Here is a 22,255-nt window from a genome sequence, read left to right on the forward strand (position 1 = left end):
TAATGGCCACCTCACACAAATCATGTTGTCGAGATTCCTCGTACGTTACACATGAACAGTATACCATTTTAATTATCTTAATAGTTTCCCTTACTCCCACCAATTATTGTAAAACAAGGGAAGAAAAGGGTAATTTAAATATGAATAGTCCTCGTAGTTTACTCGGATTTTCAATTTCATGTTTGTAGCTTTTTTGTTGTATTTTATTGGACACTGATACAGGACTCAAAACCATCTGTCTTGATACCGTCTTGGTGGAAATTTCCGTGAGCTTGAGGGTGTCTTGATACATAAGTTTAGGGGCATATGGTGGAAATTTCCGTGAGCAGGGATTCCATTGACCAAATGACAACTCGATATAGTGCCCATGGAATTGATTTGGTGATGACCCTTAGACGGAAATGGAGGCTGCTGCATACAGAATGGTTCCATAATCTATCTGAGTATGTTGAAAGAAATATTGGAGAACATTCTGTCTTTGGAAGGTTGTATCTGTAAAAGTGATGTGTGATGATAATGGGATGAAATTGTACCGTTCTTGAGTATGGATTTAATTTGTGAATACCTGTCAGTTTAGTGAGCAAGTAGCATGTTTGAGTATGGAAACCTGTCAGTTTTAAGTATGGATTTAGTTCATGTTTGTGGGACCGCAATTGAGAAGAACATGAGGAGCAAAAGCAACCTCAATTGCTGTAATCTGTAGTGTGTCCATTTGTTCATATTTCAGTGTTTGCTATTTGAGACTTTGTTGCAATCTCAAACTAGGAAACCCCAGTTGAGATTGAGGAGGAGTATTAAGGGTACAAGTGTAATACAGTTAGTAAGTTTGTTAGTATTTGGTTAACGTAGGTAAGATTTCTCTTATAAAAACAATTGTGTAATATTCATTTAGTCAGTTAATACAAATCCTATTTCTCTCTCTAAACTCTCTCTCTAGAATCTCTCTTGTTTCTCTCTATCATCTTCCTCTTCCTCTATACCAATTTTTCATCTTTTACAATGTAGTTAACACTTTTAAATGAGAAGATGTACCCAAAATGTGATGAAAATTTCAACTTAAGTGATAAAATATTAGACTTAAGCGAATATATACAATAAAAATGCAATAAAAAACGAGGACGAAATTGCAAATCTAAATAAATCATGGAGACTATCAGTATAATTTGCACTAAAAATTTTGAGAAAATTGTAGTAATGGTCCATTAACTTTAACTCAATAGGAGCAATGGTCCCTCAACTAAACATTCATGACCATTGTTTCTTTAACTCATCAAAACGTGCAACTATTGTCACAACCCGTTTCAAATTTTACGTTTTTATTAATTTTAAAACGTAGATTTACGAAAATGCCCTAGAGGTAAGGACTTTGACTTCCGTTGACCATCGGTTTGGGAGATGTGAGACTTATTTTTTTAGCATATCCTCGTAGTACTCGTTGGTACGAAGGCATAGGCAAAAGCCGTTTACGAGTCCGGATTATAACGGTATAGTTACGAACATTCGAAATTGGTTATTCAAGGTTTAGATTTAATTAAATTAAATCCCCACTTTGTGCGGTGAAGCCCAATCAGAAATGAGGAAAGAAGAAGAAGGGAAAAAAAAAAAAAAAAAAAAAAAAAAGAAGGGGAAGTAGCCTTCCCGTCGACCCACACCCACCACAAGCTCCCATTTTCCAAGGCCGATTCCGGTCAATTCCGGTGGATTTTTTCGATACCACCATCACCATCTTGAAACTCTCATTCCCCTCTACAAAACTCACCCAAGAACCACCTTGCTTGACCATGGTATGTGGCGGTTGGAGGCCACGAAAGTCAATGAAAATCAACAATGCTCTGGCCACTTTTTTCGATTTTCCGGAAAATCGGCAAAATGATGGCCGATGCCACCACTTGGGCTTTGTAGCCCATATCCCAGGAGCAAAACCCAACCAACCTTGACCCCATTGGACCACTATAGAAGACGAATCGACACCGGGAAGCTTTAGGCACCCGCCGACTTTGTGGGCAAAATTGACCATCTTTCGTCCACTTTTGGACTTCGTGGCAGGTATGAAAGTTGTTCCACTCATTGAGATCTTAATTTCTATGAAGTTTGAGAATTTTTAGAAATAGTTAGATTTTCAGGCAAGTCGGGGCGGCCGACCACCACCCACTGCGGCGCGTGCAGCGGCGCGTGGCCAGTGGACCGCCAATGCTATTTTTAGGCTATGTCGAATGTCTTGAAATCAATTTTGATATTTGAATGATGTAGGTTGATCGTTGGAACCTAAATTCGTTACTTGATAAAAATGTGAATCAACGATCCGACCATTGGATCGTCACCAAACTTGGATACATTATGATACGTAATATTTTAAGATCATAGGAATTTATGGATCGGGAATCCGACCTACGGATCTTCCCCGAATTGGATTTGTAAGTTAGTAAAATAAATGTTAACCACCACTTGGTTTTGGGCAATTGGTGGAAATCCAACCGTTGAATCATAATAAAATTTTAATACGTTATTCTAGAAGCATATTATGGATCTTTGGGAGTTGCAAATTGGGAATCTGATATGCAAACTTCTGGGTCGAGCTATACAGGGTGTAGAACCTACCGTCGATCTTTGATCGACAGTTAACTTGTGGTCAATGGGTCTTGAACTATTTTAGAATGTCCTTGAGGATGTGTTTTACGTGAATTAAATATTCTATTGATAAGAGTTATGAGATGTGATTCGATAATTGGTCACAGGCGCCAATCATTCGGGACGCCTCGATGCGTGCGCTAGAGAATCATAGCATAGACTCCAGGTGAGTGGATATGTCCTTCTTATCATATGTATATAATTGATAGTTCCACAAACTAAATTTATTTATGCATGTCACATGCAAATAATTAATGTGAACTGCGAATGGCTTAATCCCTGTTTAGGGTACGTAGGCAGTCTAACGAGACGTTAGATGCAGCCATACAAGATGTGAGATTAAATAATTGAGACAATAGCTTTGTTTTGGGAATTGAACAATTTGAGGGACATTGGTGTAAAATGTGAGTTTTAACCTTATACGTTGGTGGTTAAATGTTGGTTATAAATTAATGTATGAAGAATCGAGAAATTGAAGTAAGGAAATGTAAGTAGTGATAGTTAATTAAACTAGTGTCTAGCTGAGCTTATCACTAATAATTATTCCTAAAACTAAGTAGTTTGGAAATGGGGTGTTACAGATTATGCATTTCACGCTATGTTATATTATATATATTTGGAAACACTATGAAATGTTGGGTTTAGATTGTATCATGGCATATTTATATGTATATTACCTGAATCTTATTATTATGAATGCTTTGAAGTGTCAAATGATGCTGCGGACGCTCATGTGAGATTCAAGTAAGTACATTTTGGTGATAATGATGGTAATGAGTATGATTGTGTTGAGATATATTAGAGCTCATAAACCTGCACCCCGGTGTTAGTGCTCCCACCCGTGGTCAGGGCCTAGCCTTTATGTGATCATTCACCTCCCGCATCACACGCTCACCTTGAATCCAAGGTAGGTGTCAGCTTGTCGTACAAACCATATTAGGTGGTTCCGACTAGCAGGTGACCTGCGATTTGTCGCACAGCCTTCACGTGATCGTAGCACTTGAGCGTACTTATTTACACCCAACCTGTCGTACAGACCACTTTAGGTGGTTCCGACTCATGTGCAAGTATACTTATGGATAAGCTACTGGCTAGCATGTTATTGAGTTATTGGCTAGCATGTTATTGAGTTATTGGCTAGCATGTTATTGAGCTATTGGCTATCATATTGATGAGCTATTGGCTAACATGTTATTGAGATATTGGCTAGCATGTTGATGAGCTATTAGCTAGCATGTTATTGCATATTGATAATATGAGCTATTAGCTAGCATGTTATTGCATATTGATGAGCTATTGGCTAGCATGTTATTGAGCTATTGCCTAGCATTGGTTGATGAGAGATGGACAAGTCGTACAGGTCACTATAGGCGACTCCGACTTATGTGCTAGCATTGATTGAGGAGATATGGGTGCAATCGTACATGTCACCATAGGTGACTTCTGACTTGCATGCTAGTATGGATTATCAAACACATGATTATTTATGTTGCTAACGAGATGTTATGTCGTGGTATACTTTTGGATTTACTATTGTTATACATTTGATTTCATACTTATACGTAGTATGATTTTCTGTAAACTATTCGAGTTTTACGGCGAGTGGTTACTACCTTTGATAATGGAAATGATTTTGAAAATCTTTGTTTTGACCACTCACACTTTCTATTTTTTTTTCACCCCTCCAAGTTCTAGTAGCATGGTTCTTTATCGACGAGGAAATGTGGCACTCCCAGTTTTGGTGGCTTATATTGATGGTATAATTATTATCTTCGTTCACTGTACTTGTCTTATGCTCTGTATCACCTGTAAAATGGGTCCATACCCGCTCACCGCATAATTGTGTATTTAGGCACTTTTAAGTTTAAATTTATTCACATTTTATACACTATCACACCAGCACAGCTCGATTCGGGATCCTAGTGGACATTCCGGGTCGGGGTGTGTCAACTATGGTTGTGGAGCCAAAAATAATCAAGAAGAATATAGAGATGACACGTGGATTCTAGGGTAAAAAGGACAAAATTACCCTCGATGAACACCAAAACTCCTACACGCGAGCAGTGGACAACCGTCCCTCAATCAAGTCAAAAGTGCTCAAAATAGGTATTTATTCAATACCTATTTCATCCATCCTCATCAAATATTCTTCACAAGGTAACTCCCAAATCTTTCCTTTCAAATTATAATTAATTAGCTAATTAATTAGCTACAAATCATGAATCTCACCCAAAAAACCATCTAAGTGGCCTGTCTATCTCTTCCTAAAAGGGCCGGCCACACCCTTATATAAACACCCTCATTTTCTCCAAAACTCAATTCCAACTCTCTTGCTAAATTCTCCAAATTTCTCTAAATACTTTTCCCTCAAATTTTAACTTTAGCATCGGAGGTTCTTCGGCCAAAGCCCTTTCATTCATCATGGGTGCGTGAGGCTCTTGGCCTTGACCTAAGGTATTAATTGTTTTGTAGATGCAATTTTGTCCGAAGAAGGCGAAAATTTGCATCCACAAATTGGTGTTTTCATTGAGAGTCTTGATCAAACGCTCGTAGAAGACTTTCGCATTCAAGGTTTTTCGTTTTATTGTTCATTTGTAGATTTTTTGTACGTTCTTATTCTTGGATTTTTTTTTTTTCTAAAAATTCTTTGATAAAACGTAAAAGAAAAGTATAATGGCAAGATATTTGGAAACCTCAATGAATGGAAATTCCAATGTTCGAGGATTAAGACCGCAACGATTTACAAGGCTCAACAAAACGATGAGTGGAGCGGCACCATCCTTACGGGGTACCACCATGGCAACCACCACAGCAGCCACATTCGGCAAGGCTCACGACACCACAACCACATCCCAAGCCATGTCATTCAAGCCCACACGGGCCCAAGCCCAAGGTGAGACAGCCCGAGCCACTCAAGCCTGACGCGAACCCAAGGTGTTGCTAAGCCGAGCCTTAGCCTCGCACCCATGTGCACCGCACACCGAGCAGCCCATTCATGTGGCCCAGCCTGCTCCTATGGCCTTCCAAGCAGCCTAAATCGGCCCAAGATTAATTCAAATCTCGGGGCCGGAGTCTACCACCTATAGAGAAACCTATCATCCAAGCCTTTCCATCCAATATGGCGAACAATACTTATCCCGACAAGTCATAGAGTTGACAAACGCCTTCGCGCAGCAAACAACTTTGGTGAATCAACTCTTGCAGCATACAGAGGTGCAACGTGCCTCAGGCGAGGTGTCTTGAAGAAGGACAAGGGCATACGACAAACCTCTCCAGCAGTGTCCTAGCAATCAGCCACTCAACCAGCCACAAACTGAGCGTTCGAGCATTGTACATTCCCGATTGGGCCCCCAAGATAGCATATACTCTCGTATTAGCGCGCAGAGGAACGTGCATTCTTGACTAAGCCTGCGAACACGTATACACTCACGATAGGGGTTGCGATAATGCCTATAAGGAGCATCATCCACCTCACATCAGAGTAAGCAACATAACAGATGAAGAGAAACAGTCATTCAATCCGGCTCAAGTTCAACCAGCAGTCTGCGAGTTACCTGCTCGCTTACTAGGAACATACCACATAAATTGCAGCCACGACATAGACGAGTGGAGCATAAGGAAGAGTGGCCTAAATCAATAGGTCACGATGGGGGCAACTGAAAGTTCCACTACCCCAGTAGAGGCAAATTCAAGAAGAAGTTGATAGGCTCCTGACTAAACGATTGCGTAATTTTCAGCGCAACGAGGTTGCTAACGATGCGTTTCGACGAGACATAACCAACATAAGCATGTCACCATTCACGAATGAGATCGAGCAGACAGATCCACCTCGCGGGTTCACTATGCCTCAATTTACTTCGTACAAGGGAGACGAAGATCCGAATTGAGATCTTAAGCACTACCGTAGTACCATGATCCTTTTAAGGAACGACGATGCGCTTATGTGCAAATTTTTTGCCACAACTCTGCATGGCAATTTATATAATTGATAGCCAAGCTAGTCATATACGATTATGTATATGCACATGCCATGAACGTCCATATGATCCATTCTCGATTGATGAAATGGTGACACTCTTCTTAGACTCACTTGATGATAACACTAAAGTGTAGCCTCATTCTGAGTTAAATATTAACTTAAAAGGTACAAGCACACGTGGTCCAAACAAAAACGGAGACATTGCTATTTGGATTTGACTATAATATAATGTACATATCTTTGATCGCACGAATGTATATTGGGATTAAGGTGGTTTCATGATTATTTAGAGTTTGAAAATTATATATGTGAAAGGATTTTTTTAGGACACTATAAATGTTTGGTATAAGTTTCTTTTGTGTCTATTAAATGTTTGAAGTAATGTCTACTAGGTGATATCTCAATAGGTTGTATTGATGACACTCGACAAATTCTCTCAATATCGCTCATTAGATTACTTAGGCATATGTCGTATTTGTTGACATGTGCGTAATATAATTTGACTGACGAAAATAAGCTTACCAAATATTCGACGAAATACCTCGGTAAATAAATTGAAATTTTTTACCGATTTCTGTTTGAATCTAAATTTATTTTACTTTGAATTAGAAACCTCGGGGTTCCGATTCTAGATCCGCTAATGCTTATATGAAAATTCATTAGCTGTATAGAATCTGGAAAGTATATTCCTGCAATGTAAAAGAAGAGAAAAGAAAAGTGAGAAGGCATTTTTTTCAAACTAGAGATTAATATTAGTTGAGAAGAAATAAATAAGGTTTATTGAGTAAAGACTGATGGAAAAGGCACACCAGGTAAGTCGTTGCATCGCATCCCACATGCCAAAAGACAATTTGCAGGGAATTGGATCTTATATGATAAACGGTTAGGACATAGGAATTTCTAGGATTCTCATAAAGTAGATTCGGAGAGGATCCTTTTCTAAATTTCAGATTTTATATTCCACACAACACATTTTAAGTTCGATTTTTTACATTGTTAAATCGTACAAGGAGTCTTTATTAGTCTTATCGACTTCCCAAAAGGTGGATTGCTGTGATGCAATCACTAATTTGTTTTTTATAAACAAAATAAAAAAATTAAAATTAAAACAGAATTTAATTTATTAATTAGAACAACTTCAAGCAAAAAGACAAATAAAAAAGCATATTATGAGTCATGAGGTGCGAACACCAAAATTTTATACTTAAGAAAAGGGTGCTACTGAAAGAGAGGGGAAGCAACGGGGAAATGAAAAAGGGAGGGAGAGAGCCCAAGAGGGAAAGGGTTGCTTTGAAAGGGAAAAGACCCCGTGATGTGCAAGTGAAGCTCAGGGGGCGATCTGGGTGGGAGACTTAAGGATGCAAACGTTTCACTGGCTTTTCTAATTTCAGGTGATTCAAGTGTTCTCTCAGCTTTTCCTTCCGTTAAGCTTATTGTCCTCCGTTTGGATGTTACTTCCTTCTCATAAATTAAAATAGATTTGAATATAGTCCATTATTTGCTGCGTCAAACGTGATAAGAACAGGACATGATGGGCTATGAGTTTATAATATAGCGGGTTATCTAATTTATCCTTATATAGTTACAAGTCATGTTTTATAAGTCTCTGTCAATCCAATCTTATTCCTTAGACTCAATTCCCTTCAGCCCACCAAACGGACTCTTAGGGTTTTAAAGCATCAGCCATGGTGCTTTGATTGCTTCTGAGCTTTCTGCAAATGGTTTCTTTTTGGTTGGAAGTTTTGGGTTTTTTGTTTAACTGATGCATTGAATTTCAGCACCAAAGGCTTGGAATTGTGATGGTTTTCATTGAATTGTTGAATTTATGGCGGGAAAATCCCATATTTTAGGAAACTGACAAGAAACTTGGTGGTTATATATGAGATACTCAAGGTTCTAAAAGACTGTAAGCGCTAGTCGAGCGGCGGGCTGAGGTCTAACGTTGAGACGGAGGTCTAGGCGGACTATGCGAATTTAAGTAACTTTATTATACCTTGTACATATAAGTGCTTATTTATACTTGAAGAAAAATAATTGTAAATATCAATTGCAAAATAAAATGACATATATATTATAAAGTAACATATAATGAGTTTTCATCCTAATATTCAACATGTCTCACATTTGATTGAAAAAATAAAATACAAAATGAAAGTTATCTATTTTCTGTTTAAGTAAGAGTCGCGACCTAGACAGGTTTAGGTGGGCCAAGCGGACGCCTAAACAGGTATAAGCACACTTTCTTAATTTTCAAATGCCCCAGAACTAATCCAGGTAGTTAAAAGCTGCCGCATCCATGGACGGAGCCACTATAAGCCTAGAGGGCGGATGCCCCCACACATTTTTTTTTTTTTTTTTCCTTCTGTGCAAAAAAATTGTACAGTTTTGCATAGGGTTAATTGGTATCAAGGGAAATGCTAAGTTGGGATTGGAATTGAACATGAGAGGTTTGGGTTTGACCTAAAAACTTTACGTCCAATGAAGTATGAACAAATAGCTGAGTTGCTTAATGGGATTGCTAAGGGATTTGGTTGGATAAAAATTTTGAAGGTGGCAACATTATTGCACTTAAACAGGTATAATATTGCTTAAATATGCCTGTAATTTGTGCATTCTCGTATGACTCGATATGTTTAATCAGTTAACGAGAAACCCTTGCCATTTATCATGATTTTTATATAAAATGTGACAATGCTGTGTAGGGTAACCAAAGCATAGCGCTGGAGCCTGGAGGTCAGTTCGAGCATAGCGGTGCGCCCCTTGAAACTCTGCATCAAATTCATGCTGAAGTTGATTCACACCTTTATAAGGTCAGTAAAGATATTTGTACTTTGGAATTCATGTGCAACTATGCCACAATCCATTCATAAATCGTTTTTAGTTAAAGGCCACTTCCAGAATGTTCTCTGTTTTTTACTTCCTCTTGGATGCTAACTTGTTTGTATGTACATTTTTTACTAGGTTCAATCGGTTCTCAAGGAAATAGGAATTGGATTGCTTGATATTGGTTATCAGCCTAAATGGGAGATTAAAGACATACCTTTGATGCCCAAGGTATAATCCTCCGTACAACCATATGGAGATGCATTTTCGATTCTTATATTGAGATAGCAAATGTTGAAACATGCCTTGTTGACTGCCGAAAGTTGTTATAACTTCTTCTGATAAAATGTTTTGGCTCAGGAAAGATATCAAGTTTTTTTAAATTACATGCCCAAAGTCGGCTCACGAGGAATTGATTCAATGTTCAGGACTTGTAGTGTACAGGTATGACGATTTGTACTAATCAAAGGAGGTTCTTGCTACGTGATTGATTTGGTCACGGAAGATCTTTTAAACTCGTGAGCACCATCATTGTTCATTTTTTCTAGGTTAATCTGGACTTCAGTTTGGAAACAGATATGATAAGGAAACTCCGTGCTAGTCTTGCTTTGCAGCCTGTGAGGATTATGATCCCTTGTTTTTGGTATAAAATTTGTTTATTTTCGGGTGTCTATTAACCTTTCAACAAATGAAACAGATTGCAACAGCTCTATTTGCAAATTCACCTTTCACTGAAGGAAAGCCAAATGGTTTTCTTTTCACGAGAAGGTTTCTGTATTCTGTTTTGTTCTCATCTAATGCATTCTATTATTTCTCTTTTTAGTGGAGTCGTTATTATTTGGTCGATACATGGCATCTGTATTGATTATTCAACTTCTTGTTACAGTGAAATTTATAATGATGTGGACAAGGATCGTACAGGCATGCTTCCTTTTGTTTTTCATGACTCCTTTGGGTAAGATTGTCTTTATACTTACGAAAGAAGTTCTTGCTATTTTCCTCTGAAACTTTGTAAGCTTGTGCATAAATAATCCAATATCTTTCAGAATAGATAGCTCTGGTCTCCTTTTTTGCCTAATCCACTTATTATTTTTTCGTTGTTTGTTATGCAGTTAAATTTGCTGTGTTTGGTATTTGTTCTATTCGGTTTGGCATTGTTGTTCTATGGTCCATGTTTATCAAATGCTGATTTTTCTTTCATAGTTGTACAAACCTTCGAATGTATCTAGTCGATTTTATATTATTTTCTTGTGCAGGTTTGAGCGCTATGTTGATTATGCTCTTGATATTCCCATGTACTTTGTCTACAGGAACAAAAACTATTTTGACTGTACTGACATGACCTTCCGGGTTTCCGCCTATCCTTTTCATAGCTAGTCTTGTAATTTGAGGCTTTCTTCTGTAGTTGCAAGCTCTCTGTGCCAAGCTACTGTTTTGTTAACGACATAGTATGGCTATATTCCTGCAGGAGTTTATGGCTATATTCACGCAGGAGTTTATGGCAGGAAAGCGTTGTTGCATTCCGGGTGAAGTTATTCCAACCATAAGTGATTGGGAGATGCATTTGGGAACTATATATCCTGAGGTTCATTTCATACATACGTGCGTCAACAATCTAATCATTCGTTTTTGCTTCTCTGATGTTATTGCCTAATTATCTGATTTTTTTTTCCCATTCAGGTTAGGCTGAGGAAATACTTGGAGATGAGGGGCGCTGGTTCAGGGCCTTGGAAGACATTTTGTGGTTTGCCAGCATTTTGGGTAATATGCGTTTCGACTCCTCATATCAAACTAGTTCATTTGTTCTTCTTAACTATATCTAAGCAGCCAGAGGCATTCGAACGTTATTTTCTGATAACAGATATAACAAATATTATAATTTTTGTATCTACCGGTATTTCAGTTATGTCTTTGTGGCTCTTACGTACCCTGTGACTTTCTTTAAAATCCCAGACTGGTTTATTGTACGATGAAGTTTCCCTACAAAATGTGTTGGACATGATAGCTGATTGGACCACCGAAGAAAGACAGATGCTGAGAGATAAGGTGATGTCAAACGCTTCACAACAAAGCTCATTCTTCTGCATTATTGTACAACGGTTAAGTTCCCAAATCTGATTGTAAAATTACATGTTGCAGGTACCCAAAACTGGTCTAAAGACGCCATTTCGTGGAGGACTGCTGCAGCATGTTGCCGAAAATGTGGTGAAGTTTGCCAAGGTAAATTAGACTTCTCTTACTGCTTTAAGTGTGCGTGTATGCGTGCGCGGCTGGCTCATAGGATCCGTCTATTCTTGTGCAGGATGGCCTGGAAAGAAGAGGCTTGAATGAATCGGGATTTTTGGATGGGGTGGTGGAGGTGGCGAGAACCGGTATGGGATTGGGAGCTAAGCTAAGCTGATTTTCCATTACTAAGCGTGACGATCACTAAATTTTCATTTGGTGTTTTGTTTTCTTTTTGGCGGAAATTGTGTGTTTACGTTGAACCTTAAATTATGTATTGCAGGTGTAGCACCAGCTGAGAAGCTGTTGCAGCTGTATTACGGGGAATGGGGGCAAAATATAGACCCCGTCTTCGAGGAGCTACGATACTGATCAGGCAAGGCACTTTGCTGGGATCTTTCATCTTTGTATGTAAACCTTGCAAAGTTTCTTGTGTTCAAGGATGATTCTGACAAAGGGCCGAAATTTGCCGTCGTTGCATCTACCTATTTGTTATAACATTTTCCGAAACAAATTATGTTGGAGTTGTGTGTTCTAGCATGTTTATCTCTCTGGTTAAGCTCTTTGGTTTGAGAGATCCTTCTTTGTGAGGATCCTGAGATCCTCCAATCATATCCGTTCATCGTAGTTTTCGTCAGATATTGTTTATATTCAATTTTAAATATAAAAAAACACATCTTATGTCATGCACCTGCAGCAAAGATGCCACAGGCTTCAAGGAATCGGACGGTCGAGCACAAAACAAAATATGCTTTGATGCGGCTTAGGAATAGGTACAAAACAAAATGTGGAAAAGCATATTTGTTTAAAGTAATAAAATATTAAGCATTTGTTGATTTTCTTCCGAATTTGTAAGGAGTTGTTAATATTTTCCTAAATTTTAATTATAGCCGGTTATAGCCTAGAATTTTTATAATTGATAAATTTTATTCTAAAATTTAATTTTGGCCAGTCAACCCCTTGAATTTTTATAATTACCCAATATCCCAACTTTAATCTCCCCCCCCCCCCCAAAAAAAAACCATTAAATTTAAACAAAAAATATACAAAGTGAACTAGTGAAAGAGGAGGAGAAAAAAAAAAACAATATGTTGTCTTTAGAGATCAAATTATATTTTTGCAATTATAAAACTATAATTGACTTAAATTGAAATTTATATATATATAAAATAAAAAATAAAAAAAAAGGTGGCAGCTGAATCTAAAATAATATAAAAAGCACTTGAAGTGGTTTTTGAAAGAAGTGGTGGTTCTTGCAGAAGTATTTCAAGTACTTTTGAAACCTATAAATTCTTTTTTTCTAAAAATCCTTTTAGCTATTTCAAAATATTTTCAAACGAACTCTAAATTGATAAAAGAAGATATGAGTGTTTCTTAAAATAGCAATGTTAACCAAAAGTTAGGATGACTGCCCGCACTGACCCACCCCACTTGCGCCGGATCCAAAGAGCCGTGGACAAAAATGGTGGCTTCGGTTCAATCCAGCCCAACTTTCGAAAGCGACGTCCAGACCCAGCGTCCACCACAAACCACCTCCAGCGCGACCCACACCAAATTAAAATAATTTAAAAAAGGGCACCGAAATGCAAATGCAAATGGAATTTATCCGAAATGCAAATGTAAAACCGGACCCCTAAAAGTCCTCTAGCCAATCAGGTCGCAGCATTAGATCACCCCTCTCTCTGACCACGAGTTTAGATACGTTTCCCATCACTCGTGTCCCCAAGTTTCACCGGTTCACGTGACTTGGGCTCCACCCGCTCTCCTTCCCCCGGCACAAGCCAAACTCTTCTCTTCTCTTCTCTCCCTCACCCTCGAAACCTCTCTCCCTCCACACTCCTTCTCTCCCTCTCTCTCTCGCTCTGAGTGGCCGTGCTTTTGCTCTTTCACTCTCTCTCTCGCTCTGGGCGCGTTGGAAGGTTTGATTGGATGCTGACAGTGTGAAGTTTCTTGGCGATGTGTAGACCAAATTGTGTGCGTCGATCTGAATCCGGTTTCGGTTTTGCGATTAACTGTGGCTTCTTCAGAGATGTTTGATTGGAACGACGAGGAGGTATACAGTTTCTTCTTAATTTAATTAATTAATTTATTTATTTATTTTTGCATTATTAAGTAATAAGATTGTAAATTTATATTTTTTGTGTTGAATGTGAAATGATTTTTTTTTTTTTTTTTTTTTTTCGAGTTTTTGAGATAAAATATATGAATTTCCGTTGCTGTTGTTGTATTTTAGGTGAATTTCTCTGCTTTTTGGCGAACAATTTGGTGCCAAAAACGACGGCTAAATAGTTATATTTTCTTGAATTTTTGTTACAGTAATTGACTTTTTTTGTTACAATCTAGCAAATGAGAAACAGAGGTGAAGAAATGATTATTAGTGAACAATGAATTTATGAAAATCGTGCGAAGAAAAAGTTGATTAGGTATTCGCATATATTTGTGTAAAACGATTGAAGAACAGTGGAGTGAGTCCAAGGATGAACATTTCAGGAGGTGGTTTATTTGTTGAACAGACGGAATGTTAGTTATGTTATTAAGATGTTTGGAGCGACAATTTGAATTTGAATTCGTGTGCGGATACGAGCACATAGTCATCAAAAGTAGGGGAGAAGATGAGTTTATATGATGTAGGAAGAGTTCCGTGGTGCTGGTGTAGTGAAATCAAGGCGAAGAAACAAGAATTGAGCTGAACTAGAACTCTATATATTGAATTGAAGATTGGAGAAACAAGAATTTTGGAAACGATGCACCGAGTGGGATTATAGATGTGACATTGAGCTTTGAGGGTATATAGATTTCTTAAAAAAAATGTGGGTTTTTAAGGCTCTAATTCTATACTTTAACTAGAAAATATGAGAGTGAAGAAGGTGTAAGGAAAGTTTCAAATGCGGTATATGTAATCAAAAAGAAAAATGAAATCTTAGTTGTGAAAGCTACAAATCACACTATCTCAAAAGCTATTATGCACACTGTGCTAGTTACAGAATACCTAACCATGATGACAATTATGAAAGCTGTAATTTGGAACTGCAAAATCGCAATATGTTTGAGAAAAAAGGGTGTAAGCTTATCAGGTGTTTAGACATGCTTGGATGCAATAGCTATGGTTTTCATGCAAGAGTGCTTGGATAATGCTAGTTTTTTATTTCGATTTAAATTAGGAATCTGCAGCTTGTTGAGCTATGATATTTATCTTTTGTGCTTTTAACTTGTTTGGTAATTCTATTTGGCTGGTGGAATTCTTGTACAATGTGTTAAAGTGCCAGAATCTTAAAAGATTTGTGGAGTGTACATTAATCCTCATGCACTTTTCGATGTTGTCTTTCTATATCTGATATGTATGCAATTTCCAGTAGTTATAAGCCACTGAGCTGACAGAATCATCATTAATACTTCCAGTGCTCTTTTAAATAATTTGTTTGTCAACTTTTCAATTATACTATTTAAATATTGTTCTTGTCATGCCTCTTGCTAATGTTAACGATTTTTATTTTTTTCAGCTTGCAAACATAATATGGAGTGAGGCAGTTGAGAGTGATGATCATATTGTGCCTTACAACGAGGCAAGTGAGGATTATCGTAACAAGAAGCAATGGAAACAAGAATCTCACACCATCAAGCCTACCGAACAGAAGACCCATGGGCCCAAGATTGACTTGCAAGACAGAATGTTGGAAAGCAGTCCTAATTTTGACACCAGTGAAGGAATTTCTACCTCTGAATTTGGAATGGACTCGTGGCCAGATTTATCATTAGCTAATGTTGCCAAAAGTGAACAGCATTGCATAGGTACTGAAGCACCCAACAACTTAACTGAAATTATCACCTACAGTTAAGATTTATTTATTTATTTATAATCATAAAGCATCTTTAGTTTGGATAAGACCATCAGAGGGAATAGATAATCCAGTGTCAGTTAACCCGTGTACATTTCCGGTTGACAATGGAAATCAATGTTTTCATTCAGGCTATGGTTAATTTGTTATGCTTCATTGTATCCTATTTAAAGGTTAGGCATTATCTCAGCTCCATTTGCTTACCATCCTTCTATTCTTTCTTGGGGACCTGTATAGTTTACTAAATGCTTAGTCTTTTTTTAGTTAAGCCTTGTTATTTTCTGGGACATCAATCTTTCCATTTGTTGTTTGCTCTTAATGTAATTGGACTATCTGTGATTAACTTGTTAAATCACGTGAAATACTCAAAATCATCAAACTGTTCGAAGATTAGTGATGGTGTGGCACACTTGTTTAATATGAGATTTTGATTCTTTGATTGAGTTGATGGGGAATAACATTGGTAGAATATATGGTTTAAATAATAGTCAAGGTGATTTTCGTGAGTCTTTACCTTGCAAGTTTAAAATTTCAAATACATGAAGTTCAATAGCCAAAAACATGTACTTGTATTCAACAACAACAAAAACTTATCCCACTAAGTGGGGTCCATTGTATGAATCTTAGAATGCCACTGCACTCGGTTTTGTGTCAAGTCTTTCGCTAGCTCCAAGTACTACATGTCGTTTATTAGAGTCTCTTTCCAAGTCTTCCCAGGTCTTCTACCCTTTTTTTCTCTGAGCCTCTGTCTCATATTGCATCTTCTAACTAGAGCATTTATAGGTCTCTGGTTCACGTGTCCAAACCACCTTAACCGATTTTGTCTCATCTTATCTTTAATTATGGCTACTCCTACGTTATCTCGGAAGAGCCTTGTTCTTAATCCTGCCCTTTCTTGTGTGCCCACACATCCAACGAGGCATTCTCATTTCTGCTACACATTTTTTGCACGTGTTGATGTTTGACCGGCCGAACATTCTATGCCATAAAGCATGGCTAACCTTATTGGTGTCCTATAAAATTTTCCCTTCGGCTTTAGTGTCATACAATAGTTACACAACACACCCAGTGCACTCTTCCACTTAATCCATTCATCTTGTATTCTATAAAAAATGTGGGATTTTGGTCTTTATAAAAATGACAAAGAAGCTAAATAGCACCGTGATAAGTAAGTAGTTCTTTATTTGTTGTGTTTGGGGAGGTGGATTGTTGTTTCAATTGTTTCTTGTGATTCTGTTTTCAGATTGTTTAATTAGAAGTGCTGAATTTCTTGTCCATCTTACATTTTATTTCTGCTAGTTTTAACAATATTTGTGCTTCTTATAAAATATTTACCTTTTTAACAGCTGAGGCAATCCAACTGGATAAAGATGGTGAAATTTTTCAAAATTCGAATGAAGGTAAAGAACAAGGTGATCTTGTTGACTACGGATGGGCTAACATTGGAAGTTTTGATGATCTTGACCGGATTTTTAGGTAATTTATGACGACATGATTTTCTTTTTTTTCTTTTTTTCTTTTTTTTTTTTTTTTTGTTAATGGAGTCTCGACAACATTCTGATATAAATTATTTTTATTTTATTTTTTCTATTTTACAAAAATTGCATCGTATACTTATTTTTTTCAGAATTGACTAGCTGGCATGATCTGCAGAACTAATTAAAGGAAAACTAATTGTACAGTTTCATGGCTATCATTATTTTTCAGTAGTTTTCTCAACTGAAGTATAATAGAAAATCTTTTATTCTTTGTTATTATTCGTCTCCATCTTGGAGCAGTTTAAGAAGCCATCATCATGGCATTGTCAAACACCCAAGAAAAAAAAATGGTGTGTTCAATGACAGCTGGTTGTGGCAATTTTACTGTCAAGTACCCCATCTTTCCTTTTCCACTGATGTACTAGCTCACAAACTGAAGCATACCATCTACAAAACAAAGTACTAAATACATTTAAAATTTCAGACCATGAAATATTAATAGGTTATGATACTCCTCCCTCCATTCCTCTACATAACTTACGTTATTCTACCTTACATTTTTTTAAATACTATTAATGGTATCCATCCAACTCTGTAGTCTCATAAACAATTGATGATTTTGCAGCAATGATGACACTATATTTGGCAATGTAAGTCTTGGTAATGCTGACGAGCTGTGGTCTTCCACTAGAGATGCAGCTGACAGTCCAATCAAGGCCTTTCCTGTTTCTTCAGACTCACCAAGTTTCACATCAGGTGCAGTAACGAATGCTTCTGAGTATTTGGAAATTAAAACAGACTATATCCAGAAAGATAACCAGTCAATCACCCCAGGCTATGGGAAGATGGATTATTCTGCAAGTTATGGTCTGCAGAATGCACATGCCGCACTTGATCATGTAGAATATGCTGGAGGTAAAAGTAAGACCATGGAAAAGGAACAGGTATGGGTTAATCTAAACTTGATTAGTCATTCGCATATTCATGTCTTTCACCTAATCAAGAAAGTGATCTCATAATTGTATTTGACTTTCACAGTCAGATGTGGACACGGGACGAAGCACTCTGACAAAATCTTCCTTGAATGCCGAAAATTCTTCTTCCCCAAATGAAACAGCTGATAAGGTACTACCATTTTTTCAATTTTTCTCTCTTATGTTCTGATATGTCAAGGTCCTGTGATGAGGCAAATAAGTTATGAGAGTTAGTAGAGTCTGTCTGATGCCTTGAAATATAATACCATTTAAGATGGGGGAATACTAAGAAATCACTTTAAAATGCAAACGGTGTGTCAACGTTGCGTAATGGAAGTCTCTTCAGCCGGGAGGTAGAACCAAATTGTTAAAGAGGTGTAGTAAAAAAATTCATCGACTGAGATTCAGAGAGTCTGATGTGCGTAACATCAATTGTAGAAATGTCATAATCATTCTAATGATCCAACTAAAAGGAAATGTTCTCTTTCTTCTATGGATTCATATGGTTATGTAATATTTTGAACATTTTCTTTGATGCCATAACTTTATCTAGGAAAGAAAAACCTTGACTGATTAAATAACAAACATAATTTATTAGTTTGTACTTTTCATATCATTCAAATTGGGTTAATAGTGTCTTTCCCTTGATTGTGCAGGTTTCTGGGCAGAAAAAAATAATGAGGTGTCGTAAAAAGTTGGAGGAAAAAAGTGAGGAGAAATCATTGCAAGATTTTTATGGTACTTGGCCTTCATCAAGAACCCCTTCTGGACATTTTGAGAACCAATTGGAATGCATCATGGTAGAATCCTCTCCTTCTACAGCTCCCAAGCAGAAGAGACTGCTTCAAGGACCCGAGCCTTTACCCTACCAGCATATCCCAAACCAATGTGCAGCCCAGTCTACGTATGGGAACCTCACAAATCCATCTACGCATGTGTCATCTCACATTCAACCTGGGAAATTTAAGCATCAAAATTTGTTTTCTGGTTATGAAGTTTCTTCTGGGAATGCAAATGCTATAAACAAGTTAGTAGATACCTCAGCAAAGCCTCTAACCATGTCTCCTCAAGAGAAAATTGAAAAGTTAAGGAGGCGGCAGCAACTACAGGCAATGCTTGCCATTCAGAAGCAACAACAACAATTTAGTCATCAAATCTCTAGTACCAATCAGTCTAGCACTCAAAAAGGCCCTCAAGAAAATCAAATTCAGCATTTTGAGAGAGCTGATCTGGAAGTTGAAGGCTTAAGTACTCTTCCTTCTCTGGACCCGAACTCAACCGTAGAACAAGATGATTCCACTATTGTTTCTGCAGCAATTGATGATCACTCAGCGGAGGATACAATACTTTACAGGCTTCAATATATTATATCGAAGGTATGCTCACTTTCAAATTGGATTCTTCTCCTGGTAGGGTAAATAAATTGGATTTAGTTACAACTTACAAATGGAAAAGCAACGTTTACAGTTGGACATCAAAATAAGAATTTGCATACGGGATAGCTTGTACCGGTTGGCTCAAAGTGCAATGCGGAGGCATTATGCTAGTGATACTAGCAGTTCAAACAAAAGTAGCAAGGTTGAGGGTGAAGTCATTGCAAAGGAGGAAATCAATAGTCATAGCAGGTTAACGAGTTTTCTTTGTTCTCATAGTCTTACATTTTTGTTTTAGCTCAAGTGGTTATCCTTTGTATGCTGATTACCTACATGCATTTTAAATCCTTAAGGCGGCCTGTCCCACGTCGGACGATGGAAGTTTAACATACATGCTTAAATGATCTTGGGCCTCTCTCTTTGGGTTCGATGCTCATATTTTAGCATGATATGGCATGCCCAACGGACTTCAACTGTAAAAAATTGTCCGTGGACATGGTAGGATGCAAATCTATTCTCTTAAAAAAATTTGGGTCTCCACACATTGCAAATTGGTTTTGGGTTGGATGATCGCATTCTCTCCAAACTGTGAAAGAACAAAAATTTACTCAAACAATTGGAAAAGAAAGGGGAAACAGTCATCCTAGGTTATAGAACCTTATAAAATTCATGAAACTAATGGACGTGAGTCATGACTGTCTTAAACTTGTTAAAATTTTAGTTTGAACATAACATGTTTCATTCCCCTTCATTACTTGGTATTAATCCTGGCAATATAGGAATGTTAACGATACACTCCATTTAGGAAGCGGGGTTGGGGGTGTGTGAGGAAAAAAAGGATCATTTAATCAGCTAGATTCTTGTACAGAAACCCAGGTAGAAAGGTCAGTTCTAGGAAATTTTATAAAGAAATAGGGCATTAGTGGGCAAATGGTTGTATCGAATCTCACCTCGTCAAAAGTGCTAACAGGTTTGTCTCGAAATATTGCACACCCATGTTTCACTGTCTGTCCACCTCTTTGGTGGTTCTTACAATCCTTTGTCCACCATTTTCGTACCTCCTTTCCACTCTTATAAAGTAAATGGGAAATGGAAAAAACTTATGTAGTTCTTTTCTTTTATCACCGTTTATGTCTACATCTTCTTGACTATATTCGAAAGCCCTTGTATGTTCGGCCTTCTGTATTGCTCTATCTATTTGTGGTGGACTGACTGATCAATTTCATATTTGGGTCAAGGGTAAGAATCATTTTGTCTTTGTGAATCATCACTCACTTTCCTGTTAATCCTATGGTATTGTAGGTTTGGTAAAATACCAGATTTGGAAACAGAGACCAATCCCATAGATCGAACTGTGGCTCATTTGCTCTTCCATAGACCCTTGGATTCATCGGGAAAAAAGTCTGACACATCTGAATCACCTATTTCTACCAAGTTGTCATGTGAACACAAAACAGCAGGCTTGGTGAACTTGTCAAATGAATGCTTTCCCGACAGTCTGAAGAACAAGCAGTGCTTTCCTCGCCAAGGATCTGAAAGTTGTCGCCCATTCCCTGAGCCCGGTTCTGTGGACCAGTTTAAAAACAGTCTTCTGATGGGTACCTCAGAAAACGCATCTAGCAGTGGTCCAGATCATGGTGGAACTATGGAGGTTGAAGCCTCTCTGTGAAGAAATGTGTGCGCCTCAGAATTCGACAAGGGTAATTCCTTCCTTTATCTCTCCCATGCTTATTAATAATATAATTCGTTTCACATACACGGCTGTATGGATTTACTGATAACGTGGAGATTTCCTTTCGTTGTCAGCCATATAGTCTTAGTGGTCGAGGAGCTTCAGCCTTCGGACAACATTACCGATGGGGAGTATCCTGTAAACCAATCTGCTCTGTAACACTAGTTGCATGCATATATTATATCCATGTTTCAAGACCAAAGTGTCATAAGATTAGCTGGTGTGTTTCTTTAAACATATTCAAGGCAATATTTGAGACCTCTGTTAGTAATATTTTCATGTACGAAGGGCGGGAGCCACGTGTCTAGCTAGTATTGGCCTACCAGTCCACTCCGGATCCGTCTCTTCGGCTAGTAAGAAATTTATACGTTGAGATTGCGAAAATAAATCCCGAGTTAAACTGAGATTCTTTCGTAATGTGCTTGGATATAGTAGATGTTTTAGATTGTTGAGTAAAGATATGAACAATTGAAATCGTTTACAACGTTTTCAACTTTTACCGTGTGTAAATTTAGTCCTCAACGTTGAAGTTGAACAATGTTACTATAAACTAGTGCAATAAAACCTAGTTTTACAGACGTAAAACGATATTGGGCGACTAGAATTTAAACACATGATCTCGGATGCATGATAAACACTGTTAATGTTTGTCGGGACTTGGATATACTTGGATAGACTAGGATATTTCTATTGGGATCTTGGCATATAGAAAATGACAAAGGTGACCGTCACCTTCCCATACTGATAACATCGGCACACCCATGGACCACTACCACTAATTACAAATGTGCCTATATAAAAAACTTTTTACTTCTACAACTTTACATTCTGTCATTGGAAAAGTAAAAAAAAATTAGATTAAGTACGGATAACTATTCAATTTTCTGGAATGATTTCAAATTAATCTCAATTTTTTAAAACATTCTAAATAACTATCTAAAACTTTTATTGGACATCCGTTAGGTCATCGACGGCGACTATACCAACATTATATGATGGTGTTTTTAGTATTAAATGATGAGTTGGACAAATATTAAAGTTGGCATTTACTAATTGTTGTTTTTGGAGCTCTAATTTTCCAAATTGACTCCTACCATGTTTAAGTTGTAAATTTGTTTAGCTAAACTGCATCGATATGAAAATTCAAAGCTCTATAGATGATTTGAGAGAAACTTACTTTAACAATTGTCCATATCATCACTTAACGAT

General features: G+C 37.5%; 1 protein-coding gene and 1 pseudogene across 2 annotated transcripts; both read left to right on the top strand.

The window, feature by feature from the left end:
- Positions 1-5,301: 5,301 nt before the first annotated feature.
- On the top strand, positions 5,302-12,187 carry LOC137733538 (glutamate--cysteine ligase, chloroplastic-like; annotated as a pseudogene).
- Positions 12,188-13,362: 1,175 nt separating this feature from the next.
- LOC137733402 (protein LNK2-like) lies at positions 13,363-21,539 on the top strand. Of its 2 annotated transcripts, XM_068472555.1 has the most exons (10): positions 13,363-13,706; positions 15,154-15,442; positions 16,836-16,965; positions 17,593-17,723; positions 17,802-17,911; positions 18,006-18,092; positions 18,598-19,317; positions 19,409-19,566; positions 20,617-21,014; positions 21,121-21,539. In XM_068472555.1, the coding sequence occupies exons 1-9, from the start codon at positions 13,683-13,685 to the stop codon at positions 20,981-20,983; spliced, it is 2,016 nt and encodes a 671-aa protein (XP_068328656.1). In that variant the 5' UTR covers positions 13,363-13,682; the 3' UTR covers positions 20,984-21,014; positions 21,121-21,539. The 2 variants fall into 2 exon arrangements, with proteins under 2 accessions (XP_068328656.1, XP_068328655.1); XM_068472554.1 differs by having other exon boundaries at positions 17,593-17,911.
- The last annotated feature ends 716 nt before the right edge of the window (positions 21,540-22,255 follow it).

Source organism: Pyrus communis, chromosome 5 (genome assembly GCF_963583255.1).
Source record: "Pyrus communis chromosome 5, drPyrComm1.1, whole genome shotgun sequence".
NCBI classification, from domain to species: Eukaryota; Viridiplantae; Streptophyta; class Magnoliopsida; order Rosales; family Rosaceae; genus Pyrus; species Pyrus communis.

Coding starts and splice junctions, on each gene's coding strand:
- LOC137733402 (XM_068472554.1), top strand. CDS start 13,683: ATGTTTGATTGGAACGACGAGGAG. Junction 17,912..18,005: donor AGACCATGGAAAAGGAACAG/GTATGGGTTAAT, acceptor TGACTTTCACAG/TCAGATGTGGACACGGGACG. Junction 19,567..20,616: donor GAAATCAATAGTCATAGCAG/GTTAACGAGTTT, acceptor ATGGTATTGTAG/GTTTGGTAAAATACCAGATT.